The 20,894-nt window shown below is 42.7% G+C and overlaps 1 protein-coding gene across 4 annotated transcripts in view; it reads right to left on the bottom strand.

The window, feature by feature from the left end:
• Nucleotides 1–2,367, bottom strand: part of LOC148017109 (uncharacterized) — a 51,711-nt gene extending 49,344 nt beyond the window's left edge. For 2 of the 4 annotated variants that reach the window (XM_087663088.1, XM_087663089.1), the window contains exons 1-3: nt 2,255–2,367; nt 2,051–2,159; nt 560–910 (exon numbers count right to left, since the gene is read on the bottom strand). In XM_087663088.1, coding sequence (XP_087519214.1) covers nt 560–910; nt 2,051–2,159; nt 2,255–2,269 — 475 coding nt within the window. In that variant the 5' untranslated portion in view covers nt 2,270–2,367. Of the gene's footprint in view, nt 1–67; nt 497–559; nt 911–2,050; nt 2,160–2,254 lie in introns of those variants that run through there. The other 2 variants (XM_087663093.1, XM_087663094.1) reach the window with 1 other exon arrangement.
• Nucleotides 2,368–20,894: the final 18,527 nt, after the last annotated feature.

The following is a 20,894-nucleotide window of genomic DNA, read 5'->3' on the forward strand; positions in this document are numbered from 1 at the left end:
CCCATCATTTCCTAATTTGAATGTCAGCACACTAGGCAATTGAAGCGTTGTTTGGGCAAAAGCTCACCTCCAGTCATTGAATGTGAGATAGAAAAACCAGCTTGAGAAAAATACTCCAACATTACAACTTGTTGCTGGAAAAGAAGCATCCTGGATAGCTCGGTTGAGAATAGCTACTGTAACACTAAATCTTGCCAAGTTGAGGTTATACAGTAGATGCCAGGTACAGTCTCCTGCACTTGTGCCACCAATCACTTCTGTCCTGGCTGGTCTCAAACATCTGAATGTGCATGCATAAAATTTACCCCTTTCCCATGTTCTTAAACTTTTACAATCCAAACCGTGTCATACAACTAAGCACCTTCCAGTTTGAGCTTCAGTTGACAAATGACAAGGAGTGTAAATTTGAGATAGCTTGCATCACTATAGCTACTAGTCTCTGATTAACAAACAGTTACAAACATCAGAAACAGACCGCCGAGCTGATGAGTTTAAACTTTTATTGGCTGTGAGAACCTCAGCAAAATCTGCCAAGCACTCTTCACTGTAAAAAGGATACTGAAAGCTGGTCCTGTGGGAGAAGGGAGGCGGAATGCCCGCTGTAGCGCAGGTGATCCAGGCAGATACTCAGCATTCCTGTCAGTTGAATGGTAAACAAGGCCAAAGGCCCATGATCTTCGAGAAAATTTCCTTCTTGTATGTTCTTCTCCTTCTGCTGCCTCTCTGTCAAGCTCATTGAGCCTCTTGAGCAATGCCTCCAAAAACCGAGTGGCAGAGTCCGGATGATTCATTTCATTCCAAAACCTGAAAAACTTTGCCTCTGCAAGCAATGGAGGAGGGTACTGGAACTTGGCAACAGCTTTTTGCGTCATTACAAATCCAAGAGCTTTAGTAGACCTTGTTGGAATTTCTGGGAGGACAAAGAGGTAAAAACAAGAGTCAAGATTTGTATAATGTCTTAATGAACAGCAACACTTTCTGTTACAAGAAAATTAGCCCTCTTCACCCATATGGATACCCGCCCCCAATGGAAGATGATTAACGAGTAAATGAAAGAAAATCTGCTTGATGAAATCTGTCACCACAAACTCTTTTCCCTGTGATTGATGACCAAATCTTAAATTGACCCTCTTCACTCCATCTGGATTTAATTTGCCAGAGTAGGTTGCAAAACAAGCCAGATTCCCCCCATCTGGATTTAATTTGACAGTGGAGGTTGCAAAACAAACCAGATCCCCTCCCCAACCCCCCACCCCCCAAAAAAAAACATCAAAAAAACTGCAGATGATTGAGAAGTGAATGAAAGAAAATCTGCTTGATCAAATCTGTCACCGTAAACTCTTTTCCCTACAATTGATGATCAAAGATTATTAAGTCAATGAGCAAAGGAGGTTTGCTGCTTTTCACCACAGGATTGTTGTAATTGATGGCCAAGGTTTATCGAGTGAATGAACAAGGAAGTTTTCAGCTTTCAGTTCGATGAATCTTATCAGCAGAAACAGTTTTTGCCTCTTTTTTCTTTGCCGTAGTCTTTTCCATACATTTCCATACGGCAAACACATATGGGCATGGAAGTATGATTCGTGACCCTAATTGTATAAATACAATAAACAAGACGCTATACATTGTTCAGAGAGTTCCGAAGCATTAGACTTCAATTTCAACTTTAAAGCTTCATTGGCCTTGTATGAGAAATGCTTTTGCAAAGGCAGTATATCTTAGTGTCTGGCACCCCATTTTTTAATATCATAATCACCGAGTATGTTTGATCAATTCCATACAGGTATGCAATCATTCATTTCCCACATCCGGTTCAATCAACCATACGAGTAATGATCCCGACGATGTCTATCTCATAATGGTGGAGTACGTTTGCCCAATTCCATACAGGTATGCAACCATTCATTTCCCACAGCCGATTGAATCAACCATACGAGTAATGATCCCAACTATGTTCCTTATTATGAGCTTACTGGAATGAGCGAGGGCAGATGGGATAGCCCAGATTTCAATTATGAGTACTTCTTAGACGATTCCAATTTGTGCTTACTTCTAGGCCCAACCAGCTCATCGTTGTAGGTGCCCTTGATCACGTTACTGATGTCGCTCTGGAGCTCCTTATCCGGCTGCCCGTTCTTGCCCCAGAAGAAAGCAAATGCCTGCAGAAAAGCGGAAAAGAAGACTACTTCTGTTAGGGTTTATCGTTGATTTTCAGGCACAAGACTGACTCATTCGTTTGCAGCTGAGCGAGCACCTTGCCAGCAGCCATCCCTCCTTCGCACAAAGATGAAAGAGATGAGAAAGTCCGTTTGTCGTTAACACTGTCAATCGTGGGGTGTGGTGGGCGGGATTCTTCATTGTCTTGGCGGCCGCCCGAGCTCCCATCGGGTGGGTTCACACGCGCCCCCGGGGTCCCCCGGAAAACCGGGGTTATGCAGGCGGTTTTGCAAACACATCAAAAGAAGAAAGATCTTGGAAAAAGTGGGCAAACACCAAGCTTATTTGCCACTCCCACTCTAGAGAGTGGGTGGACACACACACACCAAGCTTATTCACCACTCCCATACTAGACAATGAGTGGACAAACTTACAACTACGACCTTGCTAGCCGCCATTCCTCTTTTGCACAATGATAAAGGAGAAGAATATGTTTGTCAATTTGTACAATGGTAAGAGTTATGTGGGCGTCTTTCTCATCTGTATCCCCGCTGCTTCACACTCCCTTAGGGCGAGTTCAAACACATCCAGACACCCACTTATGCAAGATGTGTTTGACAAACATGTCAAAGAAAGAATGGTCTTGGAAAAAGTGGACAAACATCAAGCTTATCTGCCACTTTCAAACCACATAGTGGGTGAACAAACTCACAGTTATGAATGTGAGCTATGTGCTCACCCCACATATGAGGAAGGGATGCCTTTCCAACTGGCCTATGACAATTAGTTGAAACTTTAACGCATAAGAACAAGATAAACCATTTGTCCACTTGTTTGTAAATCATGAACAAACATGGATTTTCCATGGTCAATCCATCCATCCTATTGTGCACCCACCCTTATGTGCTCCTTACTGAGGTGAAGTCATTAGGGGTAAGTGTGTGCATCCCCAATCGATTAGTGGTTCAATTCCTCTCAGCTAAGTGGCTCTAAGATATTAAGGGATGGAACGACCCGCTCACTCACTTGCTTAAGGACGACCCCCTCATCCTTTTTTCTTTTTTAACTCTAAACATCAATGCATTTGACAATATCTACAAGTTTACCTTGCAATTTTGGTTAGATTAGAAGAGAATACTAAGATCTTTTAAAGTTATCTTGCATCTCCTTATAAGCTCATTTGGAGAGAGATTTTTATTTTTGGCTTGCTAATTATTTAACAAGGATGGTTGCAATCATTATTCTTATGTGGAACTTAACCATTCAATAAGATGCTTGTAATCATTGCCCTTATGTACTGTTAATCATTTAATGCTTTTTACATATAGAGCTATTTATATTTTTGTTCAGCTCATTTTCTTCAATGGTATTTAATTAATTTTTAGGTTTTTACTTCAACTTAAACGTTACTTCTTGTTCCACATTTTAATAGCGCTTGTTCATGTGGCATTCTCAACTCTAGGGCCATAGGTATCATTTCATTCATAGGCACTTCATGCCCCTGATTCAACCAAGCTTGTGAGACTTAATAGACATTAACATCTTAATGCTTATGATAAAAATATTTAGTTGGTTGTGAGATGAATGTTAACATAGTTTGAAGCTATTGAACCCTCTACTTCAAGTCTCACACATCTATTCGCCAATGTGTAGTTAGTTAGCACACACAATTGCTTCCAACTAGAAATTATGATGCAAATTGTATGATTTCACGATGCATCATATCATCTCCATGAGAGTTAATGTTTTGCCATACAGGTCATGTTTTCTTATTCGAATTTTCCATGGATTTTTATGCATAGCACATTGACTTGATGTCCTCTTCAGTCATCAATGCATGAAACTATTTGAACATATCATCCCCCCATGGTTTGTGCATAACATCTCAAGAGCACAACCATTTTCTTCTAAGCCAAGGTAAAAAATATGTAAGCCATATAAATGCACCTAAGTTCACCTTTAGAGGGTAAGCTCATATAAATTTGTTATATTCATCAATGGAAGCCAAAAATACAAATACTACCAATCAAAGGTGAGGACTAGAAACATCATTATGTACTTTTCTAGTTAACCTAACTAAACCATTCTTAAGGAATATAGCATGTTAAATTTTTAGATGATTACAACACTCACATTTGACCGAGTGGTAGGCTCTCTCCTTTTGTTGGGTGCACATAACCACTCACACATGAGTCGAAACCCATTTGTAGTGAATGCACCAAGCATACCCTCGATCCCATGAAGGATGCTTAGCACACTCCATGATCCATGACGCACTCCTTCATTCCACTACCCTCTACACCCTTCTTTACGCAAGAGAGAAGCATGGTAAGGCATGATAGAGTACTTGGTGGAGAGAAGGGGCTTCATATTCCTCGTCCCTCACCTCACCTCTCACTTCCTTTGCTTCACTCTCACACTCTCACTCACTCACTCTCTCACAAAGACAAAAGTAGGAGAGCATGTACTAGAAGTTTTCACACCCATGAATAACTTGTTCCATTCAAATTCAACCTTTTTATACATGATTTTTAGGGTTAGGGTTTCCCCATCCCTCATGGGCATCATGCCCACCTTTTGGGCCTTTAGACCGGTCATCTCTTATTGCATGGTTTTCCTAAGGTGAGAGTGAACTAGAGCCTTTATGGTTTCACTACGGGGGCATATTCTATCTTTACAAATTGCATGGGGTTCATGCCCAGCGGCTTGCGGGTTTACACGATAAATCATTACAAGTGGCATAACCACTTAGGGTTTTAATGTTACAACTACTTCATGTACATGAAGATATGGATAATTGATCCCAAAAAATGTACTTCTTTTCCATGCTTGCTTGCCATCACATCTTGTAGTTAACACCTTTGCCACTAGAGTCCTACTAGAGTAAATCTATGGAAATACTAAAGCAAAGCTAGTGAGTAGTGGTGTGTCATGAGAGTGCCTGAAGAAAGGTAGATTGTGCTATTGCCCAATGTTGAGAAAAAGGTAGAGACTATGAGATTATGAGTAAATACATAATGTGGGCTAGAGAGTGAGAGTGAGAGTGCTAGTTGCGCATCGAGAGAGAGAGAGAGAGAGAGAGAGAGAGAGAGAGAGAGAGAGAGAGAGAGAGAGAGAGAGAGAGAGGGGCCGATATGCACACACACACACAAAATAAGGCCCAAGCCTAAACCAAAATTCATGTTACTTAGAAGAGGAAATTAACAAACTATTACTAGGGAATATACTTAGCTAAAGTTTTACAATGTTGCTCAACTCTTGTACTCACTTCACATACTACATGCACTACAATTGATGCTAAGGAAATCATATGTATACTAAGAGTGACTTATCAAATGGGGGCCACTACTCTAGGATAGCCACCTCATAGTAACCACTTTTCTAGTGCATCATGACTCTATATGGTAGGCACCAGAGTAACAACAACAACAACAACCATTGCTAGAATGGCCACCCTAACAAAGCTACTAGAGTAACCACTATGGCTAAAAAGAATAGCTAGCTTCAAAAGGTATCTTTGTGAATGAAGCTCAAGTCCCCAAAAGAATAAAGGTAAAATCCCTCCAAATGAAAGAAAATGGCTTTGTTTCCATGTTTTCTACTATGGCTTTTGTAGCAACACCTACATCTATGCTTTGATAGGTCATCCACCACTAGAGCTAATTCACATTGCCATTAGAGCTATGCCCTAATAGGCTATAGTTCCCCTCTCACTAAATGGCTTGCTATCCTCGTGAGCATTACCTAAAATTAGCACCAAGCCATGCTCTTGCTAAATTGATGCTATAGGAAAGTTGTGGTCTTACTACATCAATACTCCACCTATGTCTAAGGTGTATATGACATATTGAAGCTAGCTTGTAGTATTAAGTCAATTATCCCAAAGGAGATTTCCAACATGTTAATGGAGATGTGACATGTAAGTCACAACCATAGTGAGGACTAGAAGGTGAACTTGTGGATGAGGGTAGGGGGTGGGTAGGGCAAGGGCCTAGGGCCTAGGGGAGGGTGAGACGGGGTACTTGGAGGGCATAGTCAACAAAGGAGGGCAAGCCATGGGGTGGGGGTGGAGAGGGCAAGTATAGGTATAGGGAGAGGGGAGAGTGAAGGGCTAGGGGGAGGGGGGGATGTGAGGTGTGGGGTTTGCAAGTGAAGGAGGGTAAGGAGACTTGTTTTTTTCCTTTTTTTTGTTTCTTTTCTTTATTTTTTTATAAATTTGTCTTAGAGTGGTATGCACTCAATGGAAAATGGAGTAATGCCTAATACTTAAAGAAATTCTATGGGAAAGCTATAGCAACACAAAGTGCACTTGTAACCCAAGGTTTGGAGATTTTCTCTATAAGGGTTGTAACAATATGGAATCCTAGGTGAGCTATGTTGAGATGGCAAGCTTAACATGTGCGGATATTGATGATGGATTGCCTAGTTAGATGGGTCCGTATGTCTACACTTAGCACCTCGATGGTCATTATGATCCTCACATGGCCAACTAACTTATCACTTATTATATTTAGTTTGTTGCTCGTTTGTTACTCCTACCTATAGTTGGTATAGTTATAGCATCAGCTGATTAGTATAGTCAGTTATGCATTGTTTGACTTAGTAAGCCACTTTCATTTATGTTGTATCTTATCTATACTTTGTGTACATTATATTGTGTTGGAAAGAGAAAGAAAAAACCAACAAGAAAACATTTTTTGGCATTCATCTCTCTGATTCTATTCTTGAGTGAGATTCCTCTTGTGTATGGTATGTGTTTGGTGCAGCAACTCAAGCAAGTCCCCCCACCATGCTATTCTTGACATGGCATCAGAGTGGTGCCACTAAGAAAGGCCAAAGTGAAGGAGAAGAAGCAAGGATTCGAGCAACCAAGCAACAGGTAAGAAGCTCTCCCATTCTTCCACTCTTTCTTTTGGATAGTGCATGTGGAGGCACTGGAAGCATGACAAAGCAAAAATCTCAAATTGCTGTAAAATTTGGTATAGGTGCAAACCAAAGAATATTCTATAAATAAGCCCTTTAAGGCTTACCTACTACTTTTCTGGTAATCTGATGTCATTTTGAGCTCCATTTTAGACATGCAATATTCTGGACAGTAGGTTTAAGGCATACTACAATTTTGATTATATTGATTGAAAGTGGATGTGCAAGTTATAAATTTCAAATTTGTAAGTTCTAAGGTGTTTGCCAAGAAGCACATAAGTTTTATTTACAAACAAGGTGCAAATTACATATACTATTGAACAGTCAGTGAAAAATGTTACTTGGTCTATTAATGTGCACTTGTTATGAAAGGTTGCAAAAGACTTGCTTAGTGTTTCATATCATTTTGGTGATAATGGCAGAGAATAGTGGAAACCCCATCATTGAGAAGCTAGATAAGAACAAATACCCATCATGGAAATTTCATGTCATGAAATTCCTTATTGAAAAAGACATTTACAACTTTATTTGATGTGAAGAAAAGAAGCCAGAGTTGAATAACCACGTGACTGCATATAAAGTAAAGGCATGGAAAGAATGGAATGCAAAGGACAAAAATGTGATGTATTAGCTATTTGCAGTCATTGATAAGAGTATGCTTGGGTATATCAGAAACATCAAAACTTCACGTACAACTAGACAATTTTTGAGAATATGTTTTCAGTAAATACAAAGGCATGAAAGATTCAAGTCAAGCAACACTTTGAAGAAAGGGAAAATGTTTGACAATGAGTTTGTTTTGAAGGTGAGAAGCATTGCAGATGCTTTGGCAATGATGGATACAATCCCTGATAATGATGATTTGGTTTCATCTACTTTAAGTAACCTTAATAGTGAAAAGACTTGGAAATCATTTATCACATTTGTATATGGACGAAAGCAATTTCTAGATTTTCATGAGTTGGTTTTTCTCATGATCACCAAAGAGATCAATATGCAAGGTAAATCATCTAAAAGAATTGGTGAACATGTCCAAGCATTTTAGTCAAGTAGAGGAAGGGGACGTGGCAAATCCTCTTTGAGAGGACATGGTATGGGATATATTGGTGATAACCAACAAAATAGGTTAAATCAACAATTCAATGAAATGCACATTTCAAGAGGCCATGGAAACTTTAGAGGCAAGGGGAGCTCTAGAGGAAGATGTGGATGGCAAAACAAAGGTTCTAACCATTCTAGTATTATTTATAATAATTGTGACAAAGTGAGCATCTGTTTGTTATGCAACATATGATGAATGTTGTTACAGGAAAGGGGATACATGATTATGTATAGTATATTGATTCAACTGCATCTACCAATCATGTTGAATGGTTTGGAGAGATGTAAGATTTACAAAATCCAAGTTATGTGCAAACAAGTGATGATTCATGCATGTCAATTTCACACATTGAAAAGATTCCCTTATCCTTGCATGATGGCCAAACAAAGAGTCTCTTAGATATACTACATGTGCCATCAATCACAAAGAATTGTGTTTGTTAGCCAAATGGTAGAGTAAGGATCGTGGGTTTGATTTAATGCAAAAGGTTGTTTTGTAGAAGATTTTAATCATAAGTGTAGGTTGCTCGCAAAAGAGGAAGTAGATTTGGCCACGTTCACTTTAGATGTTGGAATTCTTGCTATGAATGCTAAAGGAAAAGAAGTGGTTGCAAATGTTGAAATATGGCATAAACATATTGGATAATATGCAAAGGCTGAAATTAATGCAATTTAAAGCATTGGTTACAAGGTTATCTATTTTTAGAGTTGCAAAATTTCATAACATGTGTGAAGCATATCAACTTGGTAAGCATGCAAGACAATCTTTTTCTCATGATAGAGATGTGAGCAGAATTATAGTTGATATTGTGCATACATATGTCTTGGGGTCTACATAGAACATGTCTCTTAGTGGCAACAAATAATTTGTTACATTTTGATGATTGTTCAAGAAAGCTATGGGTATCTTTCATGAAAGAAAAGTTGATATATTTGAGCACTTCAAAACTTTCAAGACTACTGTTGAAATAGAAATAAGCTTAAAAGTTAAGTGCTTGAGATCAGATGGAGGGGAAGAGTACCTCTCTAATGAGTTTAATGACTTTTTGAGGTCTCGTGGGATAAAGGGATAATTTAGTTACACGTATACTCCTCAACAAAATGGGGTTGCAAAAAGAAAAAATAGACATATTGCAAAAGTTGCACCAGCATTGGTGGCTGAAAAGAATATGCCAAAATACTTTTGGTCTAAAGTTGTTCATACTACTTCTATATTATGACCATAGTTGTAGTTCATGGGATGACCCCCGAAGAATACTTTACAGGCAAGAAGCCTAATGTTGGCCCAGGCCTTTGGGGCTTGTAGTATGATGTTATTAGTCATCTAATGAATGCGTGCTCTTTTGAGATTTCACCATTAGCGATCAACTCCTTTGAGACTTTGGGGGATGTTGCGGTCATAAACTCTAATTCTTCCTAAGTGCAAGACAAGGAGCAAACCTTGGCAGCAAGGGGTTCGTCAAGCAAGCCGAGGTCAAGTCTTTTGTAACTCCTAGCAAATGTGGTAAAGGTGTTATCCAAGAGCTTGATGCAAGTTACCAAGTCATCTCCCGTATTCTCAGCAAGGTCCTTGGCGCGACTGATAGAAATGAATGTCACTCATAGGAAGGCATAAGACCTACTAGTGATTGGGGTGGAATTAACCTAGACAGTAATGGTTCGAGGGGCGACAGACATAATAGTGGTGTGTCTAAGGGTAGCTCTGTAGTCTGATCAGTGTGTCCAGTGCTGCTTTGGGGTACTAAGGGTGGCTCCAGCGGCACAGATGGTGTGTTGCCCTCTTCATGTGTAGCCACTGGGGTGCCAAGCTCTCCGGACTTAGATGATTTCCCGGTATCATGCAGTTGTTTGGGTTGATAGATTGATTGGGGTTTTTTTACCACAACTGTCATGTGTTTTGTAGTCTTGGCCTCTCGGGTTTCCTGGGTGCTCATTGCCTTAGCCCAAGTATGGCTTCCTGGGGATGGAGTGGCAAGTGATGGTCATGGTTGGACTATGCTTCTAGGGTATTTCTTCTTGGGCACCCATATCCAGGTGTTGCCTTCATAGTATCCTTGAGCTCGCAACAGATCTTTGGGGATCCATTGCAGCATGATTGTGCGCCTATGTCAATAGCGTCGATTCAGGTTTTTAGGTTTTAAATGACAGTTGTTAGCCTTGTGGGGTGGTATTTGCTGGCTACAAGTAGGTCATTTTTGGGGCTTTGGCACCCATTTAAGCATGGGCTCTATGGCTTTGGAAATGGCCTTAGTTGGCGGTGGTTTTGTAGTCTGGGTGGGTTGTGATGACTCACAATCCCCCTCCCTAGGCTTGGTCCTAGGGAGCTCTATCGGTGGCATGGCAAGCTTGGGTGGAGCCTTGCTCCCCTTACTAAAAGATATCACAATTCGAACGTTGCCAATGGCAAGGTGAATGCGTTGTAGATCATAATCTACTTTGCACTGTGCTTGCTTCTTAAAAGTGTGTCCCAATAACGATTCTTGACCTGCATCCTTTGTATTTGGCAATACATAGAAGACGATTGATAGGCTCTCAAACTCGATAGAGACTGCAATCTTGCACTTCCCTAGGAGTGCATATTACCTGCCCTCGAATGGGCTAAGTTTAGCATTGGTAGGCTGTAGCTATGGCTAACCAATGAGGGTCCAATGAGCATGAGTCAAGACATTGCAGTCAGCTCCCTCGTCAATCAAGACATCAAGAGCATGTGTGCGCCGAGTGATGGTCGTGATGTGTAGGTATGCTGGTGCTACTACCTCTTCATCCTCGTCCTCTAATTCGGTGATGGTGGCTACGCATACATTGACGGGGGCTTCCAGCATAGGGAGCTCATGCAGTGGGTGTGTAGGAGGGTAGTATTTCTTTATGAGACTGCCATTAAAGAAGCCTATGCCCTCACCTTCAAGGGTTTCAAGTTCTATGTTTCCCGTCCTACTAATGGTGCACACTCGAAAAGGTCCCAACCCTCGGAATTTCATTTTCTGCTTGTGGCCCTTTACCGAGTAGAGCAAAACAAGGTCTCCCTGCTCAAAGTCACGTTGTTTGACATGCTTGTCGAACCACATCTTGCGTCATGCTTTCTCACAAATTAGGGCGTGAGTGGCTAGGAGGATGAGTCTCGTTGAGTCATTCTAATTCCACGAGGCGGTTGGTCCAAGCTTGTCTCCCTTCCCATCTCTCCTGCACTACTATCCTCAGGCTAGGGACAAAGAATTCTAATGGCAAAATTGCCTCAGTCCTGTAGGTCATCCTAAAGGGTGTCTGTCCCACAACCATTTTATAGGCCGTCTGGTAAGCCCATAATGCTACCATAAGTTTGTTGTCCCATTCACTCCGTGAGGGAGAAACTACCTTCGTAAGGACATTGACTAAACTCTTGTTCGTGGATTCTTCTTGGTCATTAGCTTGAGGGTAGTAGGGTGAGGATTTCCTTTGGATGACTAAGAAGGTTGAGAGCAGGTGGGCAATCACCTCGTTGATGAAGTGTGTGCCTTGGTCACTTACTAGTTCAATAGGGTAATCAAATCGTGAAATAACTTGCTCTCGGAAGAACTTCGTTGTAGTCCTAGCGTCGTTCTTCCTAGTGGCTTGTGCCTTGGCCCATTTCGTAAGATAGTTAGTTGCTACAATGATGTATCTAGCTTGTGAGTATTGTGCTGCGGGACTAACGGGTCCAATGAAGTCAACTCCCCATTTCTCAAAGGGTTGTTGTGCAATGATAGGGGTTAACTCGATCTTATCCTTTCGGGTAGGAAATTTAGTCCTTTGGCACTTGTCGCAATGTCTTATGAACTTAATGGCATTAGAGAATAGGATAGGCCACCATAACTAAGATTGCAGCACCTTGCGAGCTGTCATATCCTTGCTGAAGTGCCCTCTAGCAATCCCTCCATGCGCTTCACTCAACACGTCCTGCATTTCATACTCGCACACACATCACCATAGCAACCCTTATAGAGTTGTATGGCCATCAACTGGTAAGGTTGGATTCTCAGAATAAGTCGCCTAAGCTTGGCCTTCTTGATAGGTCTATCAAGCAGACCATGCTCTAGCACCTGGACTATATCATCCACCCGGTATGGCATTAGATTGAATCTTTCTCACTAGACAAACTGAAAAGGTGAGTGTCCGGCAAATCGTCAGCTATGCCCTGCCCAACAACTTCTCCTGTCGGGACATGTGATCAGCCATGTCACATCAACCCAAAGGGCATCACAATGTAAGCTAAAACACCCCTACTCAATAGCAAATGCAGTCTTGTGCCTATCATCGGGATGTACTTGTACCTAGCTGTATCTTGAGAAGCCGTCCAAAAAGCTGTAGGCCTCTTTGCCTGCTACCCTTTCGAGCATGTGCTCTATGTATGGTAATGGATAATTATCCCTTTTTGTCACAATGTTAACCTTCTTATAATTCACGCACACTCATATCTTCTTTATGGCTATCACAATCGGTGACACCCAATCCATGTACTCTATTTCGTAGATGAATCCTACCCTCATTAGCTTATCGATTTCCCCCCTCATGGCTTGGGCATGTTTTGGATTCATAGGGTACGGTCGTTGTTTTGTCGGCACCGCATCAAGGGGCCCATTAGTATGTTATGCATCACCACTCTAGGATCCACGCCTTTGAGCTCATCTAAGGACCAAGCAAGCACATCCACGTACTCTTACAAGAGCGCCATGAGACTAGCCTCTTCCTCCTCGGTCAGGGTGTCAACTATAAACACTGGTTTAGGCTTCTCGTCTTCCCCTACCAAGTTGACTTCCTTGACATTGGTGGGTCCATCGATTGGATCACTTGTATGTCCTTGTCTTTTTTCTCCCAATAGGACCATGTTAACCCTAAAACAACAAGGTGAAAAAGCTGGAAAATCTAAAGCAGAAGACAAGGCCAAGGAAAATTGGAAACAGAAGAGGAAGGCCCGCCAAGAAGAATCTGGAAACACAAGAAGTGCAGATAAGTCCTAAATCAAGGAAAAAGGCGCACGAGAAAAAGTGCGAGTCTATACTTTTGTAAAAAAGCGCAAGGCGCAGCATGATTTATTTTAAGAGTCCCGAGCTCTCACCCGTGCAATTTGTAAAGGTGGTTGGGTAGTAGGAAGGAAGCTAGGAAGATAGAAGAACAATGGGACAAAAAGCCTAGGCAATGACCAACCATGTAAAAAGGGGGATAAGGGGATGACAGCCCAAAATGGATTTAGGGTTTTGTATATAAAGTTGAAAAGTGAATGAGAAGCTCATTCTTGTGTGTGGCAAAAAGCTTCTTCTTCTTCTTCTCTTCTTATTGCCTTCTTACTTGTGCTTGAGAGAGGGAGTGAGGGAGTGAGGGAGTGAGTGTGTGAGAGTTGAGGGATCGAGGAGAAGAAGCTCCCCATCTCCTCTCTTCATCTTCTTCTCTTCTCTACTCTTCTCTTGTCTCGCGTGGCTATGGAGGATGGAGCTAGTTGGAGAGGGATTGATACTCAAGGATCTCGCATAGTTCTAGCCTATTGCTAGGAACATGGGAAGAGATAGGTCTAGGTCAGTTGCTTGAGCTCCTGGCCATCATACAGAGTGGTATTGTGGACTCCCTCTTTGACACACTCGCAGTTTTTGCAGCTTGCTTGTATGTCTCCTCCTCATCTGAGAATGGGAGATCGATGGTTGCTAGGACATGCATCCAATCTCATTCATCCTCAGGACAAGGGATGTATTTGGTTAAAGGTATGTGAGACTTCCTTATTGGTGCATCACCCTTGAGCATGGTAGAGATGGCATCCAAGTCGACACGGGTCGTCTTCCAAGTGTCCATCTTGACCTTTACCGCTTCCGTTCGGTTCCCTACAAACATTAGACCATTGCCCCAGTCTTCAATGACTTGAGCGTTTCTCATCCAGGGTCATCCTAACAAAATGTCGTAGTCCACTCCCTTCATGACAATGAAGTTTACAGAGAATTGGAAATATGCGATCTTTACTGGACAATTCTTTAAGACTCCAAATGGCCTTACTTTCATTCCGTTAGCTAGAGTGACGTTGAACCTAGTGGTTTTGACAGGTGGGTTTCCCCAAGCCTGGAGCACTATATGGCTCAACATACTCACTCCCACTCTAGTGTCTATGATTCCCTTCCGCGTTACGTCTCCAAGAGCTAGGATAGGCAAGACTGCGTGCATCTCGGTGCCTTTCCAAAGGCATTGACATGTAATGACTTTGGCACGTAGTGCAGCATCAAGCTGGGTATTTGCATGATTGCATCATGATCTTGCAAGTCAATGGCAACATGCTCCATCAGTTCTTCCATCCAGTGTTTCAACTCCTGCGATAGTGTGGGGTGCTACCTGAGAAGGTCTCCCAAACTCAGAGTTAGTGGGGTGGTCACTAACGTTGCAAGGAGTTTACTGGTTGCTTGCCTTTCTCCTAGGTTTGTGCTTCTTGGCCATTGGTCTTGACTGATTGGCTAGCTCATGGCATCTAGACTTGGCCTAGGTGGCCCCACCTGTGGCATGGGTATGTCTCTCGACCTTGGTCGTGCACGTGAGATTGGCATGCTCATACTAGAGAGATCCTCGTCCTCTAATATAGGCTCAGCGTCCTTGAGGTGCTCATGGGCTTCCTTTACCCACTCCTTGACTTTGGCTATTGCCTCAAGTTGGTGCCTAGAGTGGGGATACTCCCCTACCTTTGCACTCCCTTTCTTTGTTGTCCTTCGAGCGGTGGTCTCTACCTCTACATCCGTGACCTTCTTGCTAGTCACGAGCATTGTCGCATCCTCAGTCTTAAGCATGACCTTTGCGTTTAGTTTTTTTCTTCCTTTTCCTTTGGCTCTTCTTTCCTACTAAGGTTGCATCTAAATTGCTGGGTCCTAGCAATGATATGCCTGCCTACTTCATCTATGCTCTGGTCATGACATGCAGCGGGATGGATGTGTCCTCGTTGTTGAATGTCTCGACTCCAAACAACCCCAAGGGCACTGAGGGCACGATTTTTGGGCTAGGGGATGGATTCTGTCTAGGGAAATCAGCAAAGAGGTGAGTGATGCCACACTCGACACATCTAAGGTTGATTTTTTCCTTATTCGCTTGTTCTCTCTTTGGACAGCATGATGAGATGTGGCCCGGGTGACCGCAAGTCCAACATGAGATTGGATCTTGGGTTAGCCCTACTAACTCTCTTCCCCTACCTCTACCTAACGCCATCACCGGTACTGGTCGATAGTCCATCAAGACTGGATTTCCCTCTTTGTCATACGAGACATAAGGATTTACGTAGGCTTCGTCTTTGTTAGGCTCCTCCACGTAATGGACTGGAGCATCACTCAATGGATGGGTCACAAAGGGTCCTAGTGGCCTATCGGGTTGATCTCCATCCTAGGGATGACGAGCTTTACATCATTTGGTGCTGGAAGTGCCAGCTAGGCTCATCTTCCAAGGAAATTTGGCGGCCTGCTCCCCAAGTACGGTGGGTTGTATTGCTAGGCATAGGGGAATCTCCTAGGCAACCTACAGTTCATGGCATCGTGGCCAAATCTAGCATAGTTCGTGCAAGGCCTAGATCTAGGATCTTGGCACTCAGCTAGGAGGTGGTTGCCACCACAATGCATGCATTGGACGTGCGGTTGTGTTGGTTTCCTCACCAATTCCTACAGTCATGCTAATTCCATTCTCACCTCCGCTAGCTCATGGCCTTGATCTACACTCTTCCCCATGTCATGTGTACTAGGGGTTGATCCCTCACTGGAGGTTGCGGTCCTTTCTGAGGTCCTCTGACTGGAGTTGTTGCGGTTCGAACTTCGAGAGCTTCTCTCTCTCAACTAGTCATCCACCCTAATTGCTTCGTGAAAGACCCTAGCCAACACATCTTGCTGCAAGCTAGAGTTACTTGCCAAAGCTTTGTACAAGTCCTCGCTACGAATTCCGTTCATGAACACAGTGAAAACCGCTCTTTCATTTGGTTGCTCGTTCATGGGGATTCTCTTGAAGAGGCTACGCACATGAGTGACGTAGTCTCTTTTGTCCTCCTTGTCCATTTGCCTAACGTTCATCAGTGAGACTATGAGGTTATCAGAGTATCCCGCTTTCGAGGATGTCTTAATGAAGAGATCTTTTAGTCGGGCAAAGTTTTCCCTCTCTGCCATGTCTAAGGTGGTGTATCATGGCCTACCCTTATCGCCTAAGCAGAGTCCAAAAGCTTGGGTGCATTATACAAGGTCCATGAGACCGTTGGCCTTGCAAACTTGCTCAAGCTGCTCTACAAAATTGTAGAGTCGCTACTAGGTTGGCACTTGCCCAACTGCTTAGCTACCACAGGGTTTTTTGCTTGGCTCTTCGCTCCCTGAGTAATTCCCAGGTCTGAGAGTAGCGAGGTCACTAGTGCTGCCACACTGTATTTAGCAGCTGTGTTGTCGATGAGATGCTTGGTCACTAGCTCGCTCAGCCTGAGGTCTGCCTCTAGCGCTTTCTCTCTCTCCGCGGTTGGTCGTGCCTTGCTTTTGTCGGCTAAGGCTAGCACGTGTCGAGTCTCGTGCACATCTATGTCTTGTTGCAGCTTCATAGTTCTTTGCTCACGGTTGTCGGCTAAGGCTCAAGCCTCGTGCACATCTATGTCTTGTTGCAGCTTCCTAGTTCTCTGCTCGCAGTTGTAGGCAACCATGCGCTGCAATGCTCTCCTCGCCGCTTTCCTCTCTTCCTCCAAGCTTGCCACTACCTCCTCTACTGCCCTACCGTGGACCACCGTCCTGGTTAGCATGTCGTGTTAGTTAACCATGTCTTGGACCGCAATTGGGAATTCACCTAAGTCTAGTTGGTCCTCTCCCTGGTCTGCATTTACTCTTGACATTATTCCTACTTCCCACTCCATGAGGTTATCGATTAGTCCTCAATCTTGTAGCACTTGTAGCACTTTGCCCTCAATCTTGCTATCCTTTCAGCCCCACCACTGTCTCCAAAGGTTATTTCAATTGGGCTCCAAGGTATCCAACTATGTTATGGAGTCTCCTCCTATTGGTGGGCTCATTTGGGTTATTAAGTTTGATTGTATCCCTTGTTGTCGAAGACAATCCTCAACTTATGTGAGCTCAATGTTGGGTGCTCTATTGTGCATGTGCAAAAGCAAGCTTTCTATCCTTTTCCAATTCACTTATGTGGAAGAAATCACTGTGTGGGGTGCACCTGCAAAATGATTATGCAATTCTAGCTATCCCCCCTTCTTATCTACGACCTAATATGGCTCTAAGTGCGATCTCTGGTTGCTCCTAAGGATTGTCCAGGGTCTATGCTGCTCCCTCTATCCCTTATCAAGGATGGGTTATAGTCTAGAGGCCAATCTTTGGGCTACATGTCTAGTCGGCTATGTGACCGGTCTCCTAGAGTTTATCTCTAGGCTATATAGTCACAGTTTCCGCTAGTTATGGCTTTAGTGAGCTAGGGTAAGTTTCCAGGGGTATTTTGGTTTCAATTGTGGCTGGCTCTAGGCCATGGAACTGGTCATGGATCTATATTTTCTTACTCTGGTTTGTTGGTCTGATTCCCAGAATTGGACTGTCCGATTCTAGGTGGTCCAACACTTGGTCAAGCTATTCTGACTCTTAGTTTGGTCCAACTGGCAACTGTGCATCCAATTGATTTGGTAGTCCGGCTGGGCCAATCAAATGATCCGATTGTGGGAGGTTGTGCTATCGAACAAAGGGCTTGGTCCAACTATCAAGAGTGTCCAACTGGACAGTTGGACGGACCCAGGGTGATAGTCTAACTTGTGGAGTCAAATGGTCTGAGTGCCCGACTCTAGGAGTACCAGGACACAGTGGTCCAACTGCAAGGGGACGGGGCGCATGTACCAATTTTGGTAGATTGCTTCAAGATTGGTCCATGACTGCCTAGAAGGCTCTACAGATCACACCTATGCCAAGCAAGGAAGGGTTTTGCATACTTGGATTCAAAGAAAAAGCTCCAAAATTAAATGCCATGATCTCCTCCGGTCAACAATCTCTCTCTCTCTCTCTCTCTCTCTCTCTCTCTCTCTCTCTCTCTCTCTCTCTCTCTCTCTCTCTCTCTCTCTCTCTCTCTCTCTCTCTCTCTCTCTCCTTGATCATTGAAATGCAAAATGAAGTCTCCCTTGCCACTCCTAGCCTCTTATTGCCCTGGCCAGGTCTGCATTCACCTTAATCTTGCTCCTCTTACTAGTATTTAACCCAAGATTTTATTTTTTGTCCTTCTTTTCCTTGTTTCAGCCCGTTATACAGTAGCAAAAACCCTACTGTGTGCTCCCACTATTCTAATCCTATCCTACCTAATGCAAGAAAAAATCACAAGATAGCATTCATGCTTCTTTAACCTACTCATCTACACATCCAAACCCAAAAAGACTTACTTGCTTTGGATGATTAACACGCTAAATCTCCTATCTACCTCAAGCTTCGGTTTGGGGATGAAACCCTTACTTCGATGCTCGATTTGAAGCGTGCAAGCGCTCAAGCTTGAATCCATTGATCATGGCAACGGAACCAAAATGTAAAGGAGAGCACAAGCTCAACCGCCAAGACCCACTGACCGCTTATTATTCAAGCGTTTCAAGCGAGCACTAATGGCTACCTCTCACATAGTCGACGCGCTATCCTTCTTTACAAAAGTACTGAGCTTACCTTGATGCCCGATCAAGTTGCTTCCTCTCTTAAGCACTCCAACAGCTCCACGATTCTTGATGCAAGCTCAAGCATCCTCAAGCCTCCACCTCCAAGCTCCATTCTCCATAGCCACGCGTGAGACAAGAGAAGAGAAGAGAAGAGGAGAGAAAACGAAGGGAGGAGATGGTGGAGAGCTTTACCTCTTTGATCCCTCACCCTCTCACACTCCCTCCCTCAAGCACACACAAGCAAGCAAAGAGAAGAGAAGAAGAGAAAAGGCGAGTCTCTTGTTGCCACACACCAAAAGAATGAGCTCTCATTCACTTTTTGAACTTTATATACAAAACCCTCTTTCCATTGGTTGATCATCCACTTTTTACATGGCCGGCCATAGCCTAGGCCCCTTTTTCCATCATTCTCCTATCTTCCTAGCTTCCTTCCTACCACCCATCTACCTTTACAATTTGCATGGGTCAGAGCCTAGTGCTCTTAAAATAAATCATGGTGTGCCTCACGTTCTTTTACGAAAGTATTGACTTGCACTTTTTCTTGTGTGCCTCTCCTTGATTTAAAACTTTTTCACACTCCTTGTGCTTCCCGACTTTGTTGTCTTCTACCTTAGATTTTCTGGATTTTCTGCCCTGTTCATCTGAGGGCTTAACACCACATTTGTATACAGGTTAAAGAAAGCACTCTATAGGTTGAAGCAAGCAACTAGAGCATGGTCTGAGAAGATCGGAGAGTATCTTGTTAACATTGGCTTTTATGTTTTTTATGTTGACTGCTCACTTTATGTGAGAAAGGGAGATGCAGGCTTGGCCATCATAGTCATCTATAAGGATGACTTGATAATTACAAGTGATGGTGAGAGTGGGATTGCTGAAGTTAAGGATTCTTTGAAAAAGAAGTTTGAGATGAAGGATTTGGGTGAGCTAAGGTACTTTCTTAGTATTGAGGTGATTATATGTGATGAAGGTACATGGCTGCCCCAAAGGCAATATGGCTTGGATATGTTGTCCAAGTATGTTATGATAGTATATAAGTCTCTTTCAATCCCATTGGAGCAAAATGTGAAGTTGAGCACTGATGTTGGGGATGAGATAGAAGACCCTACTATGTTCGAGAAGATAGTAGGAAGTTTGATTTACATTATTATCACAAGGCTAGAATTGAGCTATGCTATTGGCCTTGTGAGTTGATTTATGGAGATCCCTAAAAAGCCTCACTTGGATACAATTAGACATGTATTGAGAGGTATGTAAAGTTCACTTTACATTATGGACTTTTTTATGAAGCAAGTAAGGATATACATGTGTTTGGATACACAAATACACATTGGGCTAGTAGCATGTCTCTCAAAAGATGTACCAGTGGTTTTATGTTTTCCCTTGGTAGTACAACAATTACATGGAGCAACAAAAAGTAACCTACAATTACTTTATCTAGTACAAAGGCTGAGTATAGAGGTGTTATTATGGCAGCATGTGAGGCGGTATAGTTGCAAAGTTATTGAGTGATTTGGATATGCAAGGAGATGGTCTAGTTGTCTTTCATTGTAACAACATGAGTAGCATACAGTTAGCTAGAAACCCAGTGTTCTATGCTAAGATAAATTACATTGAGGTGCATTACCACTTTGTGAGAGGGAAGGTACTTGCAAGAGAGATTGACTTAGTATATGTTAGCATACAAAATTAGATAGATGATATTTTTACAAAGGTATTGGGTGCAAATAACTTCAAAAAGTTCGAAGCTTACTTGGAGTTGCAAAGACACAATCGAGCTTGAGGGGGATTGTTGAGATGGCAAGCTCAACACGTGCAAACATTGATGATGGACCACCTAGTTAGATGGATCCACATGTCTACACTTAACACGTTAGTGTTCATTATATTCCTCACATGGCCATTGACTTATAACTTATTATATTTAGTTTATTTCTCCTACCTACAATTTGCATAGTTATAGTTCCAGTTGATTAGTATAGTCAGTTATACACAATTTGACTTAGTAGGCCACTTTTCTTTATGTTGTATCTTATCTACACTTTGTATGCATTATATTGTGTGAGAAAGAAGAAGAAAAAACCAGCAAGAAAACATTTTTGGT

Source organism: Lygodium microphyllum, chromosome 22, assembly GCF_053477565.2.
Source record: "Lygodium microphyllum isolate KBCC chromosome 22, Lygodium_microphyllum_v1.1.10, whole genome shotgun sequence".
NCBI classification, from domain to species: Eukaryota; Viridiplantae; Streptophyta; class Polypodiopsida; order Schizaeales; family Lygodiaceae; genus Lygodium; species Lygodium microphyllum.